This window comes from Salvelinus alpinus, chromosome 16, assembly GCF_045679555.1.
Source record: "Salvelinus alpinus chromosome 16, SLU_Salpinus.1, whole genome shotgun sequence".
Taxonomy (NCBI): domain Eukaryota; kingdom Metazoa; phylum Chordata; class Actinopteri; order Salmoniformes; family Salmonidae; genus Salvelinus; species Salvelinus alpinus.
In genome coordinates, this window is record NC_092101.1 from 9875889 (window position 1) to 9901569 (window position 25681).

General features: G+C 46.4%; 2 protein-coding genes across 8 annotated transcripts in view; one reads left to right on the forward strand and one right to left on the reverse strand.

Annotated features, from left to right (window-relative positions):
• Positions 1-1240: 1240 nt before the first annotated feature.
• On the forward strand, positions 1241-3290 carry LOC139540764 (uncharacterized). The gene is made up of 3 exons (XM_071344707.1): positions 1241-1952; positions 2868-2948; positions 3101-3290. Exons 1-3 carry the CDS (start codon positions 1273-1275, stop codon positions 3171-3173), a joined length of 834 nt encoding a protein of 277 aa, XP_071200808.1. The 5' UTR covers positions 1241-1272; the 3' UTR covers positions 3174-3290.
• Positions 3291-3380: 90 nt separating this feature from the next.
• The window catches only part of LOC139540762 (inaD-like protein), a 176411-nt gene continuing 154110 nt past the window's right edge, over positions 3381-25681 (reverse strand). For 5 of the 7 annotated variants that reach the window (XM_071344704.1, XM_071344701.1, XM_071344702.1 and 2 more), the window contains 17 exons: positions 22417-22489; positions 21910-22035; positions 21549-21647; positions 21108-21185; positions 20729-20864; positions 20374-20483; positions 17117-17200; positions 16217-16410; positions 15600-15747; positions 14174-14260; positions 13683-13815; positions 13487-13524; positions 13259-13381; positions 13069-13173; positions 9627-9730; positions 9167-9290; positions 3381-6696 (listed from right to left, as the gene is read on the reverse strand). In XM_071344704.1, the coding sequence (XP_071200805.1) occupies positions 6550-6696; positions 9167-9290; positions 9627-9730; positions 13069-13173; positions 13259-13381; positions 13487-13524; positions 13683-13815; positions 14174-14260; positions 15600-15747; positions 16217-16410; positions 17117-17200; positions 20374-20483; positions 20729-20864; positions 21108-21185; positions 21549-21647; positions 21910-22035; positions 22417-22489 (1909 nt within the window). In that variant the 3' untranslated portion in view covers positions 3381-6549. The remainder of the gene's footprint in view (positions 6697-9166; positions 9291-9626; positions 9731-13068; positions 13174-13258; positions 13382-13486; positions 13525-13682; positions 13816-14173; positions 14261-15599; positions 15748-16216; positions 16411-17116; positions 17201-20373; positions 20484-20728; positions 20865-21107; positions 21186-21548; positions 21648-21909; positions 22036-22416; positions 22490-25681) is intronic. The other 2 variants (XM_071344700.1, XM_071344703.1) reach the window with 2 other exon arrangements.

The following is a 25681-nucleotide window of genomic DNA, read 5'->3' on the forward strand; positions in this document are numbered from 1 at the left end:
CTTAACTTTCTGAACATTCGAGACGTGTAGTCCACTTGTCATTCCAATCTCCTTTGCATTAGCGTAGCCTCTTCTGTAGCCTGTCAACTATGTGTCTGTCTATCCCTGTTCTCTCCTCTCTGCACAGACCATACAAACGCTTCACACCGCGTGGCCGCTGCTACTCTAACCTGGTGGTCCCAGCGCGCACGACCCACGTGGAGTTCCAGGTCTCAGGCAGCCTCTGGAACTGCCGATCTGCGGCCAACAAGGCAGAGTTCATCTCAGCCTATGCTTCCCTCCAGTCCCTCGACTTCTTGGCACTGACGGAAACATGGATTACCACTGATAACACTGCTACTCCTACTGCTCTCTCCTCGTCTGCCCACGTGTTCTCGCACACCCCGAGAGCTTCTGGTCAGCGGGGTGGTGGCACTGGGATCCTCATCTCTCCCAAGTGGACATTCTCTCTTTCTCCCCTGACCCATCTGTCTATCGCCTCCTTTGAATTCCATGCTGTCACAGTTACCAGCCCTTTCAAGCTTAACATCCTTATCATTTATCGCCCTCCAGGTTCCCTTGGAGAGTTCATCAATGAGCTTGACGCCCTGATAAGTTCCTTTCCTGAGGATGGCTCACCTCTCACAGTTCTGGGTGACTTTAACCTCCCCACGTCTACCTTTGACTCATTCCTCTCTGCCTCCTTCTTTCCACTCCTCTCCTCTTTTGACCTCACCCTCTCACCTTCCCCCCCTACTCACAAGGCAGGCAATACGCTTGACCTCATCTTTACTAGATGCTGTTCTTCCACTAATCTCATTGCAACTCCCCTCCAAGTCTCCGACCACTACCTTGTATCCTTTTCCCTCTCGCTCTCATCCAACACTTCCCACACTGCCCCTACTCGGATGGTATCGCGCCGTCCCAACCTTCGCTCTCTCTCCCCCGCTACTCTCTCCTCTTCCATCCTATCATCTCTTCCTTCTGCTCAAACCTTCTCCAACCTATCTCCTGATTCTGCCTCCTCAACCCTCCTCTCCTCCCTTTCTGCATCCTTTGACTCTCTTCTATGTCCCCTATCCTCCAGGCCGGCTCGGTCCTCCCCTCCTGCTCCGTGGCTCGACGACTCATTGCGAGCTCACAGAACAGGGCTCCGGGCAGCCGAGCGGAAATGGAGGAAAACTCGCCTCCCTGCGGACCTGGCATCCTTTCACTCCCTCCTCTCTACATTCTCCTCTTCTGTCTCTGCTGCTAAATCGCATCTCTGCATGTCTGGCAGACATATCAGTGTGGATGACGGATCACCACCTCAAGCTGAACCTCGGCAAGACGGAGCTGCTCTTCCTCCCGGGGAAGGACTGCCCGTTCCATGATCTCGCCATCACGGTTGACAACTCCATTGTGTCCTCCTCCCAGAGTGCTAAGAACCTTGGCGTGATCCTGGACAACACCCTGTCGTTCTCAACTAACATCAAGGCGGTGACCCGTTCCTGTAGGTTCATGCTCTACAACATTCGCAGAGTACGACCCTGCCTCACGCAGGAAGCGGCGCAGGTCCTAATCCAGGCACTTGTCATCTCCCGTCTGGATTACTGCAACTCGCTGTTGGCTGGGCTCCCTGCCTGTGCCATTAAACCCCTACAACTCATCCAGAACGCCGCAGCCCGTCTGGTGTTCAACTTTCCCAAGTTCTCTCACGTCACCCCGCTCCTCCGCTCTCTCCACTGGCTTCCAGTTGAAGCTCGCATCCGTTACAAGACCATGGTGCTTGCCTACGGAGCTGTGAGGGGAACGGCACCTCCGTACCTTCAGGCTCTGATCAGGCCCTACACCCAAACAAGGGCACTGCGTTCATCCACCTCTGGCCTGCTCGCCTCCCTACCTCTGAGGAGGTACAGTTCCCGCTCAGCCCAGTCAAAACTGTTCGCTGCTCTGGCACCCCAATGGTGGAACAAACTCCCTCACGACGCCAGGTCAGCGGAGTCAATCACCACCTTCCGGAGACACCTGAAACCCCACCTCTTTAAGGAATACCTAGGATAGGATAAAGTAATCCTTCTAACCCCCCCCCCCTTAAAAGAGTTAGATGCACTATTGTAAAGTGGTTGTTCCACTGGATATCATAAGGTGAATGCACCAATTTGTAAGTCGCTCTGGATAAGAGCGTCTGCTAAATGACTTAAATGTAAATGTAATGTAAATGTCTCTGAAACACTGGCAAGAGAATGCATCCATCTCCATGGTGACCTCTTTAAACAATGCACTCTGCTCTAAAATGATGTGCACATGCCTCTTGCTGAAAGCACTTATTGAAATAATGCACCTATAGATAAATGCCTTTTTCTATTAAATACATTACACCTAAATTAAGATACTCTGTGTTCAGAATTTTCTACCTCCTTTCCAAGTGCTATTTTGCTTGCTTGTTTATCTGAATGTTTGTTTACCTATCAAGGCCTGAACTATCCTCCAGAAATCCTTCCTCTTTCTCCCTCTGTTGGTTTTGCATTTGTTTATCTATGTCCTAATTCGTGTTGTCCTTGTTGGGTTTAAAGTCATCCTATCCCATTCCTTACTTCTTTAACCCGTCTCCTCCCCTTCATCTACACTGTTTGAAGTGGATTTAACAAGTGACATCAATAAGAGATCATAGCTTACACCTGGATTCACCTGGTCAGTCTATGTCATGGAAAGAGCAGGTGTTCTTAATGTTTGGTATTAGAGTATTGGGACAAGTTTTGGGTCTCCACAGACACAATTTGGGTCTTTAGCACAATCTCGTTTTTCACCACCTGCACCGAACTATATGAGATTGACCAGATGTTCTAATTGCTTCTAATTGAATGTAAGGCAGCATTCTAACGTTTACCATTCTCAATTGCATGAAGGCTGGAGACCAAAGTATGTGAGTGTGTGGAGACCACTGGCTATGCCAAGACCAACTATAATACCAGCCTGGATACAGTCAGGTAAGATGCTCAAACAATGCCACAAACACTTATTTTCTGTTGTTTTGTAGTCTACATTTCTAAACGGTACTAGTGACCTAAAGATACATAGATATTGGGGTGTGTGTGCAATTACAGCAGGGGTTGTGTTCTAATAGGTGTGTGTCCCACAGGAACGGCGATGACGAGGGTGCATATGAGAACATGGCCCTTGAAAGGGTGGAGGACAAAGTCACTGTCATGTGACCGATAAGAACCAACACAAGACACCAATGTGTATGGGTTTGTCGTGGACACACACACACGGGCCTAAAGTGTGATTCAACGCTTAGACCTGAAAAGTAAAATGGAAAATTCTCATAACAATGGAAGCAACTGAAATATTTGCTATCAGCGTATGAATGACACGTGGTATCACAACTTAAGGAAATAAATTCACTTGGAGATCAGAGGTAGGACATGGTGGAAATGATTGTGCTCCTCTTGTATTTAATAAAACATGGAACATCATCAAACAGTTCATCAGAATTCACGAAGAGTATCAGTGTATGACCACAGTCAGTAGGCTACACACATTTAAAAGATGAGACTTGCATTTGTGATCATAGACAATATATTTTTCTATAGATATATTTATATATATATACTGTGTATCCACACGTCATTACAGCAGAGTTTGTCACACATCGATATATAGGAAGGGTGGATGGTTTCTTTGGATTTGAAAATGCGTTCCATCGATCAATGACGTGAAGAAAGACGTTTTCTGTGGCGCTACGGACGAGCGCGCAGTTCATCGATGGCATTATAGACGGGATTATTGGGCGTGACGGGATCATCATCATCATCAGTCCAACTTCTGACGAACACGTGTACAAACACACAGCCTATTGCCGATTGACACGCATAGGACAAAGTCAGACAAAATCTAAAAGTCCAGAGTAGATGGAGAGATCACAGCATGAGAGGGAAAAGAAGCAAGTGAAATAGGCAGCAGTGAGTTTAAACTGAATCTCTTTAAAGGGATCGAGCATTAAGACTTACAGAAATAGGCTCTCACAGAATTAAGACTGATGTATGATGAACACACACAACAATCTACTCTAGCACATCGGCGACTCACGGCAGAGCAGTAGTCAGTCCCCTTAATAGGCCGACCTCCCCTAAATCCTAGGACCCCTTGCAAGTATTTAGGACGCACACCAGATTGCACTTCCACTTTTACTGAGACAGGCACGGCGCGAGAGTTACTATGCAGGGTTTTCCTTAGTGTTAACCGGGGTCATATTCATTATGGCACAACGTAGCTAAATGGTTTGCAACAGAAAACAAGTGTTTTTGTATTGGGCAAGTTCAGGTAGTCCCTCCTTGTTTCAGTCTGCTTTCTCCCGTTTGGGACCTAATGAATACAACCGAGGGGGAGGGGGGCTCAAAGTGTCTTGGAGGAACGTGTTGTCACTTCCTGTGAGCGTGGAGGGGTTGCAGCAACACGGGAAACAGACGACGGGCTCCAGCCGAGGGAGACAGGATATCCTGTAATTGTTGGACGTGGTGAGCTTCTCGCAGCTGGACAGAACAGTGTGGAGCTACAGCCACACATGGTTTGTATTCATTAGTGCACACCGTAGCAAAATGTCTTGCTACAAAAACAAGCATTTATTAAGTTCAGGTTGTCCCTACCTGTTTCAGTCCATTTTCTTCCATTTGATGCCTAAGGAATGCACCCTTGATACATGATGACAACGGCTCACAACAAGAAATTGATTGCTTCTGATAGTGCCCCAAATGATCAGAAATGTTGGTATATGTTTTTACCAAGACATGTCTAAACAAAAGAATAGGCTTACAGTAACATGCATGCAGTACCATCCGCATGACACAAATAAAAACAATGACAAAGGCAGGTAAAACAAAAAGTAATAGCACTTCATTGAAATGCACGTGTCCAGTCCACAAAGTTAAAATGATCGGGATTGGCTAGGAGGTGGATTGTCCAACTCAAAGATTCATCAGGATGATCCTTTTCCCTTTGATCAGTTAAGACAAAGCCTGGATCCAGTCCTGTTTGTGCGGTCTTGTTTGGTGTGACAATGACCATGGGAGTAGAGCACAAATATCTTGGACCAGACTAGTTAAGACATGGATGTATTTTGACACCATTTCATAGGACCTTAATAGGCTCACAGGGATACTCCAGGGTCAGCGACGAAGGAGGTAAAGATTTGGCTAACCTCCATACAAACCCACACTAGGGGAAAGCAAGCAAGCCCCGGCAACAGACAATGCCCGATGTAAGTCCTGAGATTCGCCTACATTACATTGTATCGCTAATAGAAACGTGTCTGCCGCAACAATGCTAACAAACGCATAGTGTATATATTTTTCCTCGCTTTGCTAAACGGTCTCGGATTCAAGGGGGGGGGTAGGGGGGGGTTCAGATAATTTGGCAACACTGTGTACTAATAACCTGTCTCACATCTGCATATGCAAGGCGAAACTCCTTCGTGACACGCACAAAAGCTTACAACTCTTAGCAGGACTACACAACATACTGCATAGTGATAAACCAGCAGGGGGTATTCTACTCTTACCCTACGAGGTCTGAAGCCTCCTGCTTTTCTGTTCTACCTGATCATTAATTGCACCCACCTCCCAGGTCTAAATGAGACCCTTGATTAGAGGGCAACAATGCAAGAAAACGCAGTGGAACTAGCTTCAAGGTCCAGAGTTGTGTTTGAGGGGACTAGACTGTTGAATGTACTACCTTTGCGTAAGAGTATGACACTATGAGTTTAAATCGTGTGTGGATAATGAGGAATGAGAAGATGTGCGTCAACCTGACAGTGACTCACTAGCCTACTGTGTGTGGGTGTGTATATACAGTGTGTGTGTCTAAATGACCTGTTCCAGTCTAGTGTGTCGCAGCCCCGTTCCCTGCCGAGACCATTCACCCTCACAGTTAACACATTAGCAGCAAATGAAGCTGACATCTCTAACAGCTAACCAGTGTCTCCCGATCAGGGAGATGCTAAGCTAACGCTAGGCTAACGTTGAAGAGACCTAGACCAACTGAACCGCTCGTATTGTTCTACCAGTGTTCTATGAAGGAAGCACGGGTGCGATCACACAAAAAAAAGCTGAAATGGCACAGAGACTGTAAAGCTTCCCTGTGTTTCCTTGCTGTATAATATCCAAGCATTAGCCATTTTAAGTCGTGGTGTGTATCCAGTCAGCGTAGCGATCGGACCGCCCTCACAGTGAAGCTCCTAAGATGGCACACAGGAAGTTAGGTGTCACTACTTCCTGCAGCCCCCCAGATATAGTCCTCTTATTTCTCGTGGTTCACTTGAGGGCACAGCTGAACGCAGTGTGACACACATGTTCTCTCTCTACATCGCTACAGGGCAGGGCTCTCCTTGGCAGTGCCACCTAGTGACCCGAATCCTTCCAGAACCAATGCCCCCTTCTCGTTAATGGGCTGTTTATAAGGGTGAAGATGGGCATCAGATGTTGGCCAACTTAACGGAACAGTCTTGTTTTTTTTTTTGCACGTTGGAAAGTTGAAACCAGTTCAACCCCATAATGGTCGCTTTGCCAGTGGGGGTATAGGTGTGTGTGTGAGCTAAGAGAGGACTTCCAGAGTGACGGCCCCCCTCTGTCTCTTCAGTATGGCCACGGCCAGTTCGTGGGTGGCCCCCTCCAGACTCTCTCCGTTTACTGACAGAATCTGGTCACCCCTCTTCAGACGCCCGTCCACCGCCGCTGCCCCCTGCAGGGAGAACAGGGGAGCACACATAGTAAGTGGGGGGGAAGGTGGTGGAAATTAGACATAAAATGTTTTTTTGAAGCAACCTTATGATCCTTGGAACTGACAGCGTTTTAACTACAAACAGACAATCATAATATCAGTAAAACAAATTCCCTGTTTATGCTACAAAAGCAACTTCAGAAGAGGTTTTAAAGATAAGTTCTATTTGACTGAACATTCCATGATGTACACTAAGGCATTGTTGGCAGAATAGATGGATGCAGTTCAATGTATGATTCATATAATTCACCAATACATTTCTTGGTAGTCAAACAAATATTACTATCAGGTTGTACATCACAGCTGGCCTGGTACATTGTTTACTGCCTCCACCTATTCGGGATGCACCGTTTCAGTTTCAATAACTCAATATTTAGGACAACAACGGGCGAATGTAACTAAGGCTGGGAATGTCCATACAATCAAACTAGCAATGGCAAAGATTACAAGTCAGTCATAACGTGGCTAATAGGCTGGAGTATCTATTTATCTACCTATTTATTTAGCAAGCTAAAAACAAAGAGCGTGACGTTATCTAGCTAGTTAGCTGCTGGGAGGATGTCATGTCATTGGAGGAGCGGGTGAGCGAGTGACAGGTTTTGTAGTTTAAAAAAAATAAATCATATTGTTTTTCGGTGGCTACAGCTAGCTTTTCGGTGGCTACAGCTAACCAACTTTCATTTGGTTAGCTAGCAAGCTATGCTTAACTTGAACGACTGTTATCCAGTTAGCATATCTTGCGTTTGTAAAATCACTCTGGCTATCTACTCCAATTTCAGAGCACTCTCATCTGAGTGTGCCAGAGCGCAAAATATCTGATGAATTTATGAACGCGCAACACCTGCTGAATATGACTGGTGTCAGTAAACTTTCGCCCCAAAATTATTGCCAGCATCAGTTGGTCACTAACGCTCTAGATTACATGTAAACAGCCTAACCAGCTCTGCTAGGACGAGTAAAACAGTCAGAGTGAGGTGTTCTCTCATTCGTGTCTGGAAGTAGCTAGAAAGCTAGCCATCTTTAGGTAGTTAGCTTGGGTGCTTGACTATCGCTGTGAGGAAGGCTCGGATCAACCCTACTCCTCGGCCAGAGCGTCCAGTGTCAATAGCGCAGTGTGCGCAAAGAACACTCGGAGAGTGAAAGACACTGAATTTACGAACAGACAATCTGACAACGCTCTGAATTTACTAACAAACCAGAGCGCACTCTGACACAATGGATGCAATTAAGGAGCGCACCCTTAGTTCTCAATCAAATGTATTTGACTTCGATCAAATGGGCAGACAAGTTCCCATTCAGATGTCAAAATGTTTGCGAGGGTTAATCTAATGTTCCCTCGTTAGATTTTAGCTTACCTCACTCTGGCTAGCATTAGTTGTTGATGTGAATAACAGAGGGAGAGGGAGCCTACCTTTTCATGGTTGTTTGATCAATAGGACTGTAAAGTTCCCAAATGTAAGAGGACTCCCATGGTGTTTACATATTTGCAGAAATCCATTCAGGTGTATTTTGTGGCTTTTGGCAAACTCGTTCTAAATGATCTAAAGTCATGCTGTTGCTACTGTAAATGTAAATAAATAATGGCAGGTCCGTGTGGCAAACGGCTAATTTGCATAAAGGCCTACTGTAGCTCTGATTGGCTATGGCGCACCGGTCCTGGACATGACAGATGTTTTTATTAGGTTTTATTTAATGCAGTGTCTATTAATTGTCCAAACGCACGGCTGCATTCCCACTCTATATTGCGCTAGAATTTTCACAAATGCCTTACTATACGTCATTCCCAAACATTCTATGAATGTATGAAAATGTGAAAATGACCATATCTAAGTGCCCGCTTCTCAGTGGTTTAATAAGATCACATGTTGCTAAAACGCAGGCAGTTCTACATTTACATTTACATTTAAGTCATTTAGCAGACGCTCTTATCCAGAGCGACTTACAAATTGGTGCATTCACCTTATTGGACTTCCTATTTTAGAAGTAATCACTGATCTGTTTTTCAATGCGTTATCGTGTGGATGTGTTTAAGTATACTTGTGGGGACTAGATTAATCCACGAGAATAGTAAAAGAAAAATGTTTTGACCAACATTTTTAGTCCCCAGTTGCTATTTCTAGGGGGTTTAAGGTTAAGGTTAGAATTAGGTTTAGGAGCTAGAGTTATTTTTAGGGTTAGTTTAGGGTTAAGGTTAGGTTTTGGGGTTAAGGTTAGGAAAAATAGGATTTTGAATGGGGACTGAATTGTGTCCCCCCACAAGGTTAGTTAGTATTAAATGTTTGTGTGTAAATGTGTGTGTGTGTATGTGGTGAAGGAACATCTGCTGCCATCTGGTGTCCCAAAGGGGAACTCAAAACACACTCTGCCCTATGGCAAACTAAGCCACATTACCCTGCAGGCACGTGTGATGGTGCAAAGTGGAGTTAGTTACCTTGCTGAAGACAGTCTTGATGTAGATGGGCAGGTCTCCATGAGGGCTTCCGAAGCCCCCTACGATGCTGAAGCCCAGGCCGTCAGAACCCTTCTCAAGAGAGATATTCTTGGGCTTGGGGGCCCTGCAGAGACATGTAGGAACCAGAGGTTTAGGACTAGGAGGCACTGAGCCTTTTATTAAACAGGTCAAGGATCAGCTTTACCATTACCTAATCTTAACCATAAGGGGAGAAAACACAAAACTGACCCCAAATCAGTGTCTAGGAGTAAATTTGTCCTACTTGCTCAAACAATGGGACCCATTATTTTTACTCTTCTTTTAATTGAATGTCTTTAATTTAGTGTTATTGTACAGCTCTAGGGTCAGCTTACCCTCCCCTAATCCAAACCTTAACCACTAGGGGTGAATGCAAAAATGACCTTAGATCAGTGTCTAGGAGCAACTACGTCCTACTCACTCTGGCTCCCCTGGCTGTGTGTCTGGGCTGTTGGGAAGGCTGGTGCTAGTGGACATACTCTCCACCTGACTGGCTATGGCACTGATGTTGGTGTCGGCGATCACCTGCAACACACACAAATTAGTATGCACAAATGACAGGAGACAAAACAATTCAGGTGTTAAGTTATTACATTAGAATTCACAGGGTATAATCTGTGTGCGCTTGTGTGCGTTATAGACGGGGATGAGTCTCAGGGCACATGTGATGTGGGTTTCAAATGGAATAGAATTACTTTTTTTATTTATTTAAATTATGTACTACAAATATGGCTCCTGGTTCAAAGTCTAGGTTCAATGTCACAGAGAGCCACACAAAGCATAATGTGGTTATCATTGATCATTCCCCCCCTCTCACTCTCTCCAACTTTGGCAAGGAAAACAGGTTCGTTAGGTTTTAGTCCTCTCTTTTAACGAAATAGTCAGTCAGCCAACTACGGCGGGCGGCGACGTTCGGTCAGCATCCGTTCATTTCCATATTTAAATCAAGCGGGAGGCAATTAAAAATATGAAAACAACAACAAACAAAGGCTAATTAACGGACGACTTGTTGGCTGTGCGAGGGAACATTAGTGGAACGCTCCCCAGCCGTCGCCTGCACTAATCTTACTGACACCTTCTTTCTGGAGAAAGAGAGGGAGAGAAAGAAAGGAGTGAGAAAGAGTGAGGGACAGCAAGAGATGGAAACAGAGCAAACTAGAAAGAGAGAGAGAGGGAGAGATCGAGTCAGACACTGAGCGAGAAAGAGATGTGTGGAGGGAGGGGGTTAGTAGTCAACAGTAATTGCTGGGTGTCCTGGGTGGTGTGTGTGTGTGTGTGTGTGTGTGTGTGTGTGGGTGGGGTGTAATCAGCGCTATGCAGCAGGGCTAGCCCAGTCTAACAGTCCAGTGCTGAGGCTCCTGGAGCTGGACTGATAAAGCTGCATTAGCATAAAGGCCTGGGATTATCTGGCCCAGTTCTCCAAACTGCCAGCCGGCTGCACGGAGCTGATAACCACACAGTGCATGGGCGGGTGTGCGCGCACACGGCAGTATTTTGCACACACTACGGTACATAGCGAATGTATGTGCATACACACTCACACCCCCATTGATAAATACATACACATCATGGTCAAATAAAATTAAAGAATTTATATTTGGAAAATGTATTTTTTACATATCTGTAAATAAAATGGCATCATTGTCCATTATTAGGGAATATGTATTTGATGGAGGTAAAATAATCTGCAATTAAAAAACTATATGGTCACATTGGGTGATGTGTCGTTACGTTTGAAAACTGATACTTTATTTGGCCATATAAAGATGAGTAGTGGGGTGGGGTATTAGTGTGCTTGTGTGTGTGGACCAGAAGTCCCCACAAGAATAGTAAACCAACAAAGATTTGACCAACTGGGGACATTTTGTTAGTCCCCACGAGGTCAAATGCTATTTCTAGGGGGTTTAGAGTTAAGGTTAGAATTAATGTTAGGTTTAGAATTAGGTCTAGGGTTAGGAGCTAGGGCAAGAGTATGGGTTAGGGTTTAGGGAAACTAGGATTTTGAATGGGACTGAATTGTGTGTCCCCACAAGGTTAGCTGTACAAGACTGTGTGTTTATGTACGTATGTCTGTCTACAGTCACCGGACAGTTTATTAGGTACAGCCATCTAGTACCGGGTCGGATCCCTTTACACAGCCTGAATTCTTCGGGGCATGGATTGTACAAAGTGTTGGAAACGTTCGTTGCTCAATTGGTATCAAGGGACCTAACGTGTGCCAGGAAAACATTCCCCACACCAGTGCACCTCCACCACCAGCCTGTACCAGGCAGGATGGACACATGCTGCTTACGCCAAATCCTGACTCTGCCATCAGCATGATGGAACAGGAACCGGGCATCGTCGGACCAGGCAATGTTTTTCCACTCCTCAGTTGTCCAGTATTGGTGATATCGGGCCCACTAGAGCCACTTCTTCTTGTTTGCAATTTTTTTATTCAACCTTTATTTAACTAGGCAAGTCAGTTAAGAACAAATTCTTATTTACAATGACGGCCTACCCCAGCCAAACCTGGATGACACTGGGCATTGTGCGCTGCCCTATGGGACTCCCAATCACGGCCGGATGTGATGCAGCCTGGATTCGAACCAGGGACCGCAGTGATGCCTCTTGCACTGAGATGCAGTGCCTTAGACTGCTGCGCCACTCGGGAGCCCTAAATAGCTCATCCGTGACAAGGACCAACGAGTTGTGCGTTCCGAGATGTCATTCTGCACACCACTGTTGTGCAGCACAGTTATGTCTGTTTGTTAGCTTGCACGATTCTTGCCATTCTCTTTCGACCTCTCTCATCAACAAGTTGTTTTCGTCCACAGGACTGCCACTGACTGGATGTTTTTTGTTAGTTGCACCTTTCTCGGGCCTAACCCTAGACACAGTCGTGCGTGAAAAGCGCAGAAGTCCGGACGTTTCTGAGATACCGGAACCGGCGCACTTAGCACCGACGATCATACCACGCTTACATCGTACCCACCCCGGCCGAGCCCGTGCGCCATCGTGCACAAATTGATTTTGCCCCCCCACCATCTACCACACACACCAAACGCGATCACGACACGCAGGTTAAAATATCAAAACAAACTCTGAACCAATTATATTAATTGGGGACAGGTCAAAAAGCATTAAACATTTTAAGCAATTTAGCTAGCTAGCCTGCACTTGCTAGCTAATTTGTCCTATTTAGCTAGCTTGCTGTTGCTAGCTCATTTGTCCTGGGATATAAACATTGAGTTGTTATTTTACCTGAAATGCACAAGGTCCTCTACTCCGACAATTAATCCACACATAAAACGGTCAACTGAATCGTTTCTAGTCATCTCTCCTCCTTCCAGGCTTTTTCCTTCTCTTGACTTTATATTGCGATTGGCAACTTTCATAAATTAGGTGCATTACCGCCACTGACCTCGTTCGTCTTTCAGTCACCCACGTGGGTATAACCAATGAGGAGATGGCACGTGGGTATCTGCTTCTATAAACCAATGAGGAGATGGGAGAGGCAGGATTTGCAGCGCAATCTGCAGCAGAAATAGAACTGACTTCTATTTTAGCCTTTGGCAATGTAGACGCTCGTTGGCGCGAACGAGCAGTGTGGGTGCAATAATTGAATAACATAGATTTCTAAATTTATTTTGCGACGCAAGCGGTGTAGTCAGCCTGTACCGCTCAAATAAACAGTAACTGAATACCTCGATACCTACAAGCTTTATATAGCAAGCCACCGCCACGTGACTCACTGTCTGTAGGAGAGATCCGTTTTCGTGAAGGGGGTGGTGTACCTAATAAACTGGCCAGTGAGTGTATATGTGTGTGTGTGCATGTGTATGAGTTCCATGTGCATGCTTGCAGTGTGTGTGTTTTTCTACCTGGAGAATGATGCTGCCGTAGGCATTCTTCAGCATGGTGACCACATCCCCATGGGACAGGCCATCCAGAGACTGAGCGTTAATACTCACGATCCTGTCTCCTACCTGGAGGACAAAAAACACACACACCATGGTGAGAGATTATAGACAGTAAGGGGATCGTAACACACTGACACACACACACACGCACCTTGAGCCTGTGTGTCTTGGCTGCCACCCCGTTGGCCTGGATCATAGCCACGAAGATGGGGATATCCCCAAGAGGACTGCCCTTCCCCCCAGCTATACTGATCCCCAACGCATCAGTAGGACCCTGAGAGAGAGGGAAGGAGAAAGGTGATTGGTCTGGTTGGTGACTCATCTTCTGATGACCACAGCAATCACTATGAACCGAACAGAAGAGGAGCGCTCCATTTACCCGCGTGATCTCCACAGTGCGCACACCCATCTCTGCTCCTATAACACAGAGAGAGGGACAGCCGGGCATTACACAGGGAACTGACTGGTATCCAATCCCGGTCCTCAGAGCTCAGCACTCCAAAAGACCAAAAGTGCAGTACCAACATTCAGACGGAGAGGCTAGGTTCCAATCCAGGGGAGCAAAGTGGTCCTACCTGCGCTCTTTGATGAGGTCATGCTCTCCGTCATGGGCTTCCTGGCGTTGTTGAGGAGCTGAGAGGTGGAAGGGGTGGAGTTTAGCGGGGGGTGGGGCGTGGCGATTGTGCTGTTGGCAATCACGTGGCTCATCTGTGGGAGGGAGAGAGGGAGGGGAAACAGCTGTGATCCAGTCAGGAGAAAAAACACACACTGAGGCATGCTGCCCGGTGGCAGCGAGTTTGTTTTGGGCAAGGTGAGTGAGTCACTGACACACAGTTGACACCCGAATGAGTCTGGTAAACGTCCAGCAGGCGGCCATTTTGGCTCCCATGCATGAGATGAATGGAGCGAGGAGGAGGAGGTGAGACAGTGGGTATTAATGACACAGCAGCCAGGGTGAGTCAGTGTGACTGAGCTTTTGCATGCAAGCTCCCAGGCAGCAGGGGTGAGAATGGCCGCACACACTCTCCTCCGGCGAGTTCACGCACGCACGCACGCACACACACACCTGGCTTCCCTGGGAGGTGTGTCTGGAAGAGATCCAGGAGGCAGCCTTCAGTCGGCCCAGCTCTAGGAGCACCATCCCCCTGGCGCACTGCAGAGGCACAGGTAACGCAACAGCAACAGCACAGCACGTCACTACCAGAGCAGAGCAGCTAGGGACTAGGCCTTACAGAGTCTACATCCACATCCTAGTTAACTACTGGCTGATGCAGCCTGCTGGGATCTCCACGACAGAGGACAGGGCACACGCTTCAATCGTACAGGGTCTCCACTTCACAGGCTGCGTCCCAAAATGGTACCGTATTCCCTACATGGTGCACTATATAGGGAATAGGGGTGCCATTTGGTACGCAGCCATAGTGCAATACAAAGACAACAATACAACCCATTTAACGCCCAACTGCAGCCAGGATACCCACTCCAGGTCATAGACGGAAGCAAGACGTTGAATACTACTATATACTTTGGTAAGGGCGCTGGCAAAGGTATACACCACTGTAGCAACTGTCCACAAAGCACCCACTTTAAAAGGACTCCACAAAGTGCTCAACTGTAGCCAGAACCACCAGTCCAGAAGGCCTCGCCGCTGCAGCTAAAAGCACATCACTTCTGAAGAGCACTGCAGCCTTTGACAATAACAGTACCAACGGTGACCCCTTGTGGTAGAAGGAAGGAAAGTTTGGTGGTTACGGACAGGCTGGGTATTGTCTTGGTCTGTGAAGGTAAGAGGGATGTTTGTTTGTGTTATTTTTGAGGCAAGTATTAGCTGTTGTTATGGGTTTTAGTTGGACCACTGTAGTTATTTGTGTTGTCTATGACTACCGTTGTTCTTTGTTTTGTCTATGACTACCGTTGTTCTTTGTTTTGTCTATGACTACCGTTGTTCTTTGTGTTGTCTATGACTACCGTTGTTCTTTGTTTTGTCTATGACTACCATTGTTCTTTGTTTTGTCTATGACTACCGTTGTTCTTTGTTTTGTCTATGACTACCGTTGTTCTTTGTTTTGTCTATGACTACCGTTGTTCTTTGTTTTGTCTATGACTACTGTTGTTCTTTGTTTTGTCTATGACTACCGTTGTTCTTTGTTTTGTCTATGACTACCGTTGTTCTTTGTTTTGTCTATGACTACCATTGTTCTTTGTTTTGTCTGTGACTGCAGTTGTGGTTTATTTGATCTGCAATTGCACAGTATTTGTTTGGTCTATAATGGCAGTTTTGTGTGTGCGTTGGGTACATCAAGTCTGTGTCTACTAGTCTGTGTCTACTAGTCTGTGTCTACTAGTCTGTGTCTACTAGTCTGTGTCTACTAGTCTGTGTCTACTAGTCTGTGTCTACTAGTCTGTGTCTACTAGTCTGTGTCTACTAGTCTGTGTCTACTAGTCTGTGTCTGGTGTGACGTTGAGCCTATAGGTCTGGCCCCTCCCCTTACCTTGAGAATGGCCGCCACCGTCTCCTGCGAGGCCTGCCTCATGTCATCGCCGTCGACAGAGAGGATCTGGTCCCCCTGCATCAGTCGGCCGTCCAGCTCGGCGGCGCCCCCTTTCACCACGTCCGAGATGAACACCCCGGTGCCATTCCTACAGTGCACGCAGACCAACAGCCATCTGAACAGGTGCCGAGCCAATGTATTGCAAAATAATTCCAACAAACATTTTCCAGCTTTTAAATCCATCTGACATTGTAAGCCTGAGAAAATGCTGGTTAACCCTTCATTGCCGTTTGATGGAGATCCTGTAGCTAACAAGCAAGCGAGTGCGAACGGCTACAGCAGTTCCTTGTTACATGTCTTGCTAGTTAACATTACACTTCCTGATAGGGGTGAAACTCCTGCAGCGGAGACACAAGGAGGTCGCATCCCAACTCTCCACCCTCCTCCCAAAGTGTGCATTTGCATAAATCCCGTCATGGATTTAAAAGCTTCGGATTGGTGTAAGCATTGGCTTGAGGGAGTTTCCACCACTGTTAAATCTAAGACGGGGAGTGTGCAAATGAGGTAGTGCACACTTTGTGAGAAATCAGGCCCGGGTGTCAGAGTAGCAACTGTACCTCTTGCCGACGATACTGAGGCCCAGGCCGCGGCCGGCCTTCTTCTGCAGTTCCACACTGAACACGTCCAGGTTCTCCTCGTCGCGGTACTGCGCCTCGTCTCGTAGCACCGTCAGACGCACCTTGGCCGGGGTCTGCCGCAGGGCTGTGATGGCGTCCTCGTGGGCCGCGCTGCGCAGGTCCACGCCATTCACCTGGATGGGCGTACACATACACACGTACACTGGTGTAACTCAGTTTCTCTGGTCGCAGTTCTCCCACCTATATACAGTATTTAGCTGCTATTTATAAACTATATAAAAATTGCACATCAAATAGCCTAACAATTAAGAAAAAAAGTACTCGGCTTGAGGATACATTCAGCCACTATTGTTTAACTTAGCGGGTTTTGTCTGGCAAATAGTCTACACAAATGGGATGCAACATTCAAGGTCCATTTTATTAAATCAAATGAAATCCAACTTGAAACTCCCCTGAAGTCCTCCTTTTTTGGGTGCAAGTGTTTTCACCACAGCCTGCAGGTCCAGCAGTTTTCTATACGGAGTATTGCCAACCCAATTACTTTTTGGAGCGTTACTGTCAAAATTATTTATAAAAAAATGAAAATAAATAGACATCGATGACAGGCGCACTAGCACCCAGAGCTCGTGGTCCTCCCCGCCTTGCAGGGGCTGCCCGGTACGCCAGACCTCACGCTGTCACTCACTCAACTACTCCTTGATCTCAGTGAAAGCCAGTAGAGGGAGACGTTGTCTTAGTTTAGTGCACTGGGGAGCATGACACTACCATGTGCATTGATGGAAAAGGTGCAGTGAGGTCTGTGATTATTCTATTTTCCTCTCTGTTGCACAGCTAACAGACTTGTTAGACAAGGTGTGAGTGAGAGAGAGAGAGACTAACCTCCAGGATCTGATCTCCAGCCCAGAGTCGTCCATCCCGTGCCGCCGCCCCCTCCTCATAAACCTCATGGATCACTATGGCATCCTAGATAGAGTCCGAGACAGAGGGGGAGAGAGAGAGAGAGAGAGAGAGGTAGAATAGGGGGGTGGGGTAGAGAGTGAGAGAAAAGAGGAGATATGACAGTGAATAGGACATTTGGACTGCTTATGGCGACTATTAGACCCAACCACTCACACCTGCCTATACCGCTCTCATTTACAGCACTTTCAAACATCAGCAATTTATATGAACCCTCAACAGCGATTCTTGTGAGAGAGAGAGCGAGAGAGAGAGAGAGAGAGAGAGAGGGAGAGCGCTCCCACCCACAAAACATCCACAGAAAAACAGCAGCTTGAATTTCGCAAAAACATTAGGAAGACTTCCACTTGTACTGCCAACTGAAAAAAGGGCATGCACATTCTGGGTGCAACCAATCCAACAAAGGGTCATACAAGCAGAGAGCATTAATGGAGAACTGTCTCTGACCAGAGTGAACCCTTAACAAAACGGGCCCAAAAACAAAAACATTGAAATGAACACCAAGTTTAGACTGCTGGAGGAGAATAATAAGAAAACCTACATCAACTATTGGGGAAGTGAGGTTGAAGGTCAGAGAAAGATGGAATGCGATTGAACATTGGAAGGAGACTTCACTTTAAGGCCTTTCCACACTGTATGTCGGATTCAGCCCTTTACGGTTATTATGTCACACTGTGCGATCTTACCACATTTAAATCTTGATATCAACCTGGCCAAATGGTACAATTTGCTTTAGTTTTGTCGTCACATTCTGCGATTGCCTTGCAGGACGACCGCAGCCGACGTAGGCTGCGCCAACTGCAGCGGTGCGTTTGATCTGCGCATGTGCCGACACCAGCAGCGCAAGCCTCTCTCTATGATTATGCGCGAGTGAAGTGAGTTCAGAAACACTGGAAAAATGAATCTTCGAAATAGTTGTCACATACAAACGTTGTCTTGTTAGACAAGGTGTGACGAAAGGAAGGAAGGAAAGAAGGAAGGAAGGAAAGAAAACGTTTATACTGAGTTTCTGCATTTATCAAGGTAGCTTGGTTTCAGATGTGTCATGTAACCAAGATTAACAGGGGATTCGTTCTTCTTGCAAAGCATGTAAATGTTAAAATCAAACTATTACATGAATCATACTATTCACAATAGGCTAATCGTATTATTTTTTATGCATACTCAATGCCGGCCATGTTCCTATTGGTCAGTCACCGGGATCGGCTCGTAACACCAGCCACACTACACGATAAAGCAGCGTTTCCCAAACTCGGTCCTGAGGACCCCAAGGGGTGCACGTTTTGGTTTTTGCCCTAACACTACACAGATGATTCAAATGATTAAAGCTTGATGATTAGTTGATTATATGAATCAGCTGAGTTTGGGAAAGATTTCTGACACTGTCAGAACTTTGTCGGAGCCTACGAAGGCCAGCATCCCGGAGTCGCCTCTTCACCGTTGACGTTGAGACTGGTGTTTTGCGGGTACTATTTAATGAAGCTGCCAGTTGAGGACTTGTGAGGCGTCTGTTTCTCAAACTAGACACTTTAATGTACTTGTCCTCTTGCTCAGTTGTGCATCAGGGCCTCCCACTCCTCTTTCTATTCTGGTTAGAGCCAGTTTGCGGTGTTCTGTGAAGGGAGTAGTACACAGCGTTGTACAAAATCTTCAGTTTCTTGGCAATTTCTCGCATGGAATAGCCTTCATTACTCAGAACAAGAATAGACTGATGAGTTTCAGAAGAAAGTGCTTTGTTTCTGGCCATTTTGAGCCGTTTCCAGCTACAATAGTCATTTACAACATTAACAATGTCTACACTGTATTTCTGATTAATTTTGTGTTATTTTAAATGGACAAAAAAATTGCTTTTCTATCAAAAACAAGGACATTTCTAAGTGGCCCCAAACTTTTGAACGGTAGTGTCCATGCACAAAGTATTCCGGATAGTAGCTCATATCCCGCTCAAGGTCTTATTTGGGATAAGCTGTTTACATGCACCGTTGACATCCATGAATAAACAGAATATTCCTATTCCTAAGAATATGGGTTAAATTGAATAGTAACTGAAATACGGACACTGACTGTAGGCCTATAACATGTAACATAATATATGAATAACTCCTGCAAAATTATGCATTTCTTGCGGTATATTTATAGAACAAATGTTAATTTTGTCTCAGGAACAGGAGTGGAGATATAGGATCTCTTTCTTTCAGCATCTCTTGAGAGTTTGCGAATGCACGTGTAATGTGTCATCTTTGCACTGTTATGCAATCGGACAGTATTCCAACCACATATAATATCAGCCCGGTCTCATAGACTAGACGTAACATAGTAAACATAAAATCAGAGCCTCAGAAATTAGTATGATTTGAAGGGTTTGGTATGGTAACATAAGACAAAAGGTTACTTAAGGCAACCTCTTAGATGTAAGCTGCATTGTTCTGGTACCGGTTCCGACCGACAATATATATATACACAAATATTTTTTTCTCTTTAGTATTATAGCTACGATTCTTATTGTTGTCGCTGTTGTTTTCATAATTTTTTTGTGTATCACTTCGCTTTGGCAACATTGACCTTGTCATTCATGCCATTAAAGCATATTGAATGAGAGAGAGAGAGAGAGAGAGAGAGAGAGAGAGAGAGAGAGAGAGAGAGAGAGAGAGAGAGAGAGAGAGCGAGAGACAAACGAATCAAAGCTAGGCGATATAACTAACTGCACTGAAAGCCTCTGGAAAGATCAGTTGAAACAAAGTGAATGCTTCTCTCAATGCTCGTCCTTGGGCAACACGGCTACAGAACATTCAATTAAATAGCAGGCGACTCCTTTGTTCTGCGGTGGCCTGAGGCTGCTGCGTGTTCCCAGAAGACTAAGGAGAATGGCAGTGAGAGAGAGAAAGAGAGAGAGCTAGACCACTCTCTGCAGTGTGTCTCTCACCTCTGGCTGAGACAATGCGCTGTAACTTCAAATAAACCGAACAGAGATCAACTACAACAGACTGGGCAAACAGCAAATCAATTAAAAGTTGACACTTTATTTGAATAAAGGCAGACCTTGGCTCGTGTCATGCCGTTTTCATTAGCCCATATCAAATTCCAATGTCAAGCTAACGTCCGTCTTGGTGACCGTTGTTGACATAGAAACCAGTTCACCTAACCAGTCACACACCCCTGAGTAGAGTTAGTCATCTTACCAGCTGTGTATCTTTGCCCCCTACGATGCTGAGGCCCAGGCCAGAGCGACCCTTGGCGATCTCTATGACTACCTCCTGGCCTGGAACGATAGGACACGTGGCTGGGTCTACTGGAGGAAAGATGGAGAGAGAGATTCTGTAATAAAACGTCACGGCAAACAGAGTTGCTATTTTTGTTGGACGGCGTCATATTTCTAAGGAATTTAAAAGCAGATGTTGACTTACAAGGTGTTGCACAGAGAATTGAATATTAGACAGTTGAGTAAAAGGCTCAGGCCTGTACTGTGAATGGACTGCTAGTTGTGAGTGTGACTCCAGGGAGGAGGTTAGGAGGGTTAGAGGGGGGGGTCCATACCTTTGCTGCAGTACTCAAAGTCTGGACCGGTGCAGGAGAGCAGGGAGGCGGCATGGGGGGACACCAGCCCTCCGTCCACACCGCTCACCATTGGCACCTTACTGGAGCTCTGCGAGACCTTGGACAGGCTGGCAGTCTACGCAGAACAGAAATCATAGTCAATATTTTACCAGATCTTTGCCCAGACAACGAGTTGTGAATAACTGAATAATGCATTTTACTGTTCAATTTTAAACACGAGTTGTCTGATACTATGAGCCCGTTCTGCTTCACTCTCCCTTCCCCACAGAGTGGAGTCCAGTGGCCTACATGCAGTGCTGTGGAATGCCCTACATTGCCTCGTGTATAATAGGTTACCCAAATCCACTGTCATGCTCACCTGCTCCAGGAGGGCCTTGGCATCCGGCACAGGCACACTCTCCGAAGACTCAGCCCCCTTCTCAGAGGCCTTGAGCTTCTGCGGAAAGCACATAGAGGTACATGCATGAATACACACACACACACGGTCACAGGATTGAATTGACTAGTGCCCTATGTCTATGTATGTAAGTTATGCCTGGAAAACTTAAAAGGAAAGTATATTTAGGGGGGGTGCTGAAGTGTCTGCCTGGTGTTCATGCTTGACTTTTAAGTTGCTCAACTAATTCAGAACTGAGAAACCAAGTCAGTAAACAAGTACGTAAACAAGTCAGTAAACAAGTACGTAAACAAGTCAGTAAAAAAAGTCAGCTGCAAAAGTCTGCACACTGAGGCTCACAGAGCTGGACGAGACGTGTAGGGTGCAAAGAGGAAGTGTCACGGGAGCTTCCTGTCAGCTGACCTTGGAGGCGGTCTCTCCCTCTCGGAGGCTCTTCAGTGTTGCTTCTCTGGAGATGAGCTCCGTAGCTGTGCTCCCACTGGAGCCGACACTGGACTGCCCCTGTGTGTGTGTGTGTGTGTGTGTGAGTGGTGTGTGAGAGAGGTCCGAGCCACAGAAAGATCACCACACTGGCAGACATTTTTACGAAAATGAGACAGATGGAACACTTCAAAAACCTTCTTTTTTTTTGCAACGGAAAACAATCATTTCTTATTGGACCAGGTCCAGGTAATACCTTCCTGTTCCCGTCCGCTTTCGTACGTTTGGTGCCTAATTAACACAACCCAGGACAGGTAAGAATGTGGGGAGTGGAGCCTCTTACCTTGCTGATGGAGATGGAGGACTCCAGGGGGCCCCTGCTGAGGACCAGGCTCTCTGGAGGTTGGGGCTTCTCTGTGGGGGCCAAGGCTGATACCGCTGCTGCTGCTGGTGGTGTGGGGGGATGAGCCTGGGACAATGATAATCATAATGATGATTATGGTGGTGATACATGGGGGGAAAAACACATTCAAAAGTAGAACGTTGTCAACAGCACTGTCATTTCCTTCAATTGAATAACAGTCCATATCTTCAGGTAAGTGCACTGATCGGACATGCACAAATCAAAACGTGCATGTTTTGGATAAGGCTCCGTTTTGGACCAAGGGCCTACGATTTCAGCTCGATGTCAGTTGTTGTTCTGTTTGCTTTTGGAAGTGCGTGTGTGTTTAGCCCCAAGCAGATGCTATCGCATAACGTCATGGCTAGTGCCACGCTCTCTCAGCTTTTGGATGACCACACGGCCATAAGAGTGTGTGTGTGTGTGTGTGTGTGTGTGAATAAGACTCACCTCAGTGGAGGAGAGGACAGAAGGTGGAGTTGGGAAGGGGGGAACGGCCATCTGGTTGATAGCATCTTCATTCCTATAGGGCGGGAGAGAGAGAGAGATGGAGAGAGAGAGGGGAGAGAGATAGAGAAGGTGCTATTCAATAGAATTGTATTAGCAGTAATCAATGGTGTGGAGAGTGTGAGGTGAAGACCGCTGCATTGGAAGGGATGCCAAGGTTAATGGGAGCATCTCCTCCTGTGTACCAGAGTGTGGTATTAACACGGACTGTGTGTGTGTGTGTGTGTGTGTGTGTGTGTGTGTGTGTGTGTGTGTGTGTGTGTGTGTGTGTGTGTGTGTGTGTGGTGCTTGGTCAGGACAGCAGAGAGAGACATCAGGTATAAAGCTGATCAAGGACATCATTTCCATTCATCTAGATCAATATCCCCCTGACCTTAGGGAAACATATGAAGGAAGCTCAATGGGAAAGGAAGCTAGGGTCCTATTCATTATTCATACTGTAGCAACAAACAAAAAACGGGAGTTTCTTATTGGACGTTTGGTTAGCTCTTCCCTGTGTCAGTTTTTCTTCCATTTTGTGCCTAGTGAATACGACTCAGGTACACACAGCCGGCCACAGGCCCAGTTCAAAATGGACAACTTGCACCATTGCACTTGTGGAATGATGACTAAAGTGCTAATCAGAGGAGTTCAAAATGTGTACGCATCCGCACAGCCGTGTTCTAGAATTTTGGGACTGTTGCCTTTTATACTTTCTCAGAATCTCAGCGTGGCTCAAGCAATTCAAATGAATAGAAGCCGCTTAAGCGGAGCCGCATTGGTTAGGAAGTTTGGGGAGGTGCACGGTTGGGGCAGTGGGTCCCCCCACGGACGGTGGTCTCAGAGCCGCGTAGATACAGTATGTCACAATGGGCCGCCGCCTTTGCAACTGTGGACACCGAATTAGCATTTAGACATGTCTGACTATATGCTTATACATATCCAATCCTTTCAGATTTACAGGAGTGCCTCGGGGGGCTGAGGGTGTGATTCTGGGGGTTGAGGCTTGTGATTCTGGTAACATCTGCAGGGGACAAATGGAAGCTAGGATGGAGAAAGCCAGAGTAATGCTCGGTTTGGGATTGAGAGGGCCAACCAGGCTAGACATTCATCATCTCTCACATCAGGCGATTTGGACTCGACGGCTGCGATAGCACCACCTGAGCCCAACACAACCCCCGTACAACACGCGTGCTCAACATTGCATGGTCAGAGTAGACTTTATGCTCACTCTTTCTCTGAAGAGAATGGTCTCCATTGAAAACAATGGCTTGACACAAATTGGTATAATAATCAGTTATATTGATAACGATTATAGCTATATTGATAACAATTACCCTGTATCGGTTACCAATAGCAAAGATAATTAGTTGAGGAAGTTATATAATTACGGTCAATGTGCTATGAAATTCAAGTCAGTCACTTCAGGGGGGAAAATAAAAAAAAGTACTTTTTAAAATATTTTTTTTAAGGAATCGGCAACACAAATATGTATCCCTCCACAGGCCAGCGTTCTCCAGTTCTTTTACGTCTTCCTTTCCTCACCGCCTACATGGGACCTATTTTGCATATCTTTTGTCTTTCCTTTTGTTCAAACCTCTTTCATTCCCTCTCCGTTTGTGCGGTAACGGAATCTCCCGGCGGCAACTGACGAAGCCAGTCATTCATGTGCTCTCGGAGAAGAAGAAATCTGCTCCACCGCTGCCGCCAGTGCGCGTGAATCCCACTGCTGTCACCAGTCCGCGCACTCTTCAAAGACAGCTGTTGAAATTGTGTGTACACTTGGAACAGCAAACAAGGGGAAAACAAAACAGTTTGGCGACGCGTTTGTTCACGCCACCTCAGGGGACTACTGCGAGACAAGGACACGAAAAATGTCAAAGCCGACAGATATGACAGAGCACCCCAGGTGAGTGCCGGAGAGACACGGGATGAGGGAGGAGAAGACGAGTCAACAATCACTCCCTATTGTATGCAAACGGCTCCGAGTGGATTCGACAATAAGCTTTCGGGTTACTAATGGTCTGCAGATGGCAGAGGAGACACCTTCATGGATTTGCGAGGCATGCGCAAAAAGCCCATGGGGTAATTGACAGGAGTTGCTTGATTTATGAACTTTTCTACGTAGTCTAACCATCTGTGTCTTAGTTTCTATTACCAGAAATACACATGAACGGGGTCAAGTAAAGAGAGAGACAGTTCCAATTTGCTCCGTACCCCTTCACCATGGCCCTATGTCTGTAAGGTGGAAGCAATGTGGTGGACGATCAACCACTACACTGCTTATACCCACGCAGAGCATTAAGATCTGCACAAATTGAAGGATTAGGGCCAACGGGAAGGGAGCGAAATAGGGCCGGCAGGTGCTATGGACTGTTGAGAGGTAAAAGTGGTTCACCATGTGCAGCAGAAGAGAGTGAGTGCATGCATTTCTTCCGGGGTCGTCCTATAGGATAGTTCCTTCTTTGCCGTGTGATACATTATGTCACTGGAGGCAGCGTCAAAGAGGTCATCAACTGTCAGTCTAATGGGTGGTTCAGTATGCGTAGGTTAGAGACCCACAGAGATAAAGAAGAGGAAGAAGATGAGGATACTTGTCTTTGGACCGTGTCTTGACCGCTCTGCCGTCCCTTGTCCTCTCATCTCCTCTCTTGTAATCTCCCCCTTCTATCTGGTTTCAGTCAAAACCGGTGGGGGTGCGCTCATAAATCTGTCCCGTGGTTTCTCTTCACTTTGTCCTCTCCTCTCTTAGACAGACGGTCAGACACAGCCAAGAAAAGCAGGAGCTTCTGGCTTCTCCAATCCACAAGGAGGGTCCTCAGCTAGCCCAGACCAGCAGTCAGTGATGATATCCAGCTATCCTTCCAGCTCAACCCTCAAGTGGTTGTGTGGTGGTTCCCCCACTTCATGTGTGCAGGTACCCTCCTCTCTCCCTCTTCCCACCCCCATCTTCGCCTCTCTCTATCCCGCTCTCTCGCGATACTCCAGTTTTTTCTCCGCCTCTCTCACGCCATTTATCTACCTCCCTCTCCCCCACTCTCTTCCTCCCTCTCTCCACTGTTATTCTCTACGCCCAGTAAGTGACCCTTTTCCAATTACAGTTAATGCTTTTGTTCCCTCTTCCACCAAGGGGATGGTAGGGACAGTGGAAATGTATCAATCAATCAATCAGTTTCTTGTGTTGCCTTATCCCCACACATCCCCGTTCTCCCACAACTAAAATAAGAAA

What these genes read in the sequence shown, in the direction of transcription:
- LOC139540764 (XM_071344707.1), top strand. Translation starts at nt 1,273, where the DNA reads ATGACGGATCACCACCTCAAGCTGAACCTCGGCAAGACGGAGCTGCTC. An exon ending in AAACTCCCTCACGACGCCAG is followed by an intron (nt 1,953 to 2,867) that starts GTCAGCGGAGTC and finishes AATTGCATGAAG; the next exon opens with GCTGGAGACCAAAGTATGTG. An exon ending in ACCAGCCTGGATACAGTCAG is followed by an intron (nt 2,949 to 3,100) that starts GTAAGATGCTCA and finishes TGTGTCCCACAG; the next exon opens with GAACGGCGATGACGAGGGTG.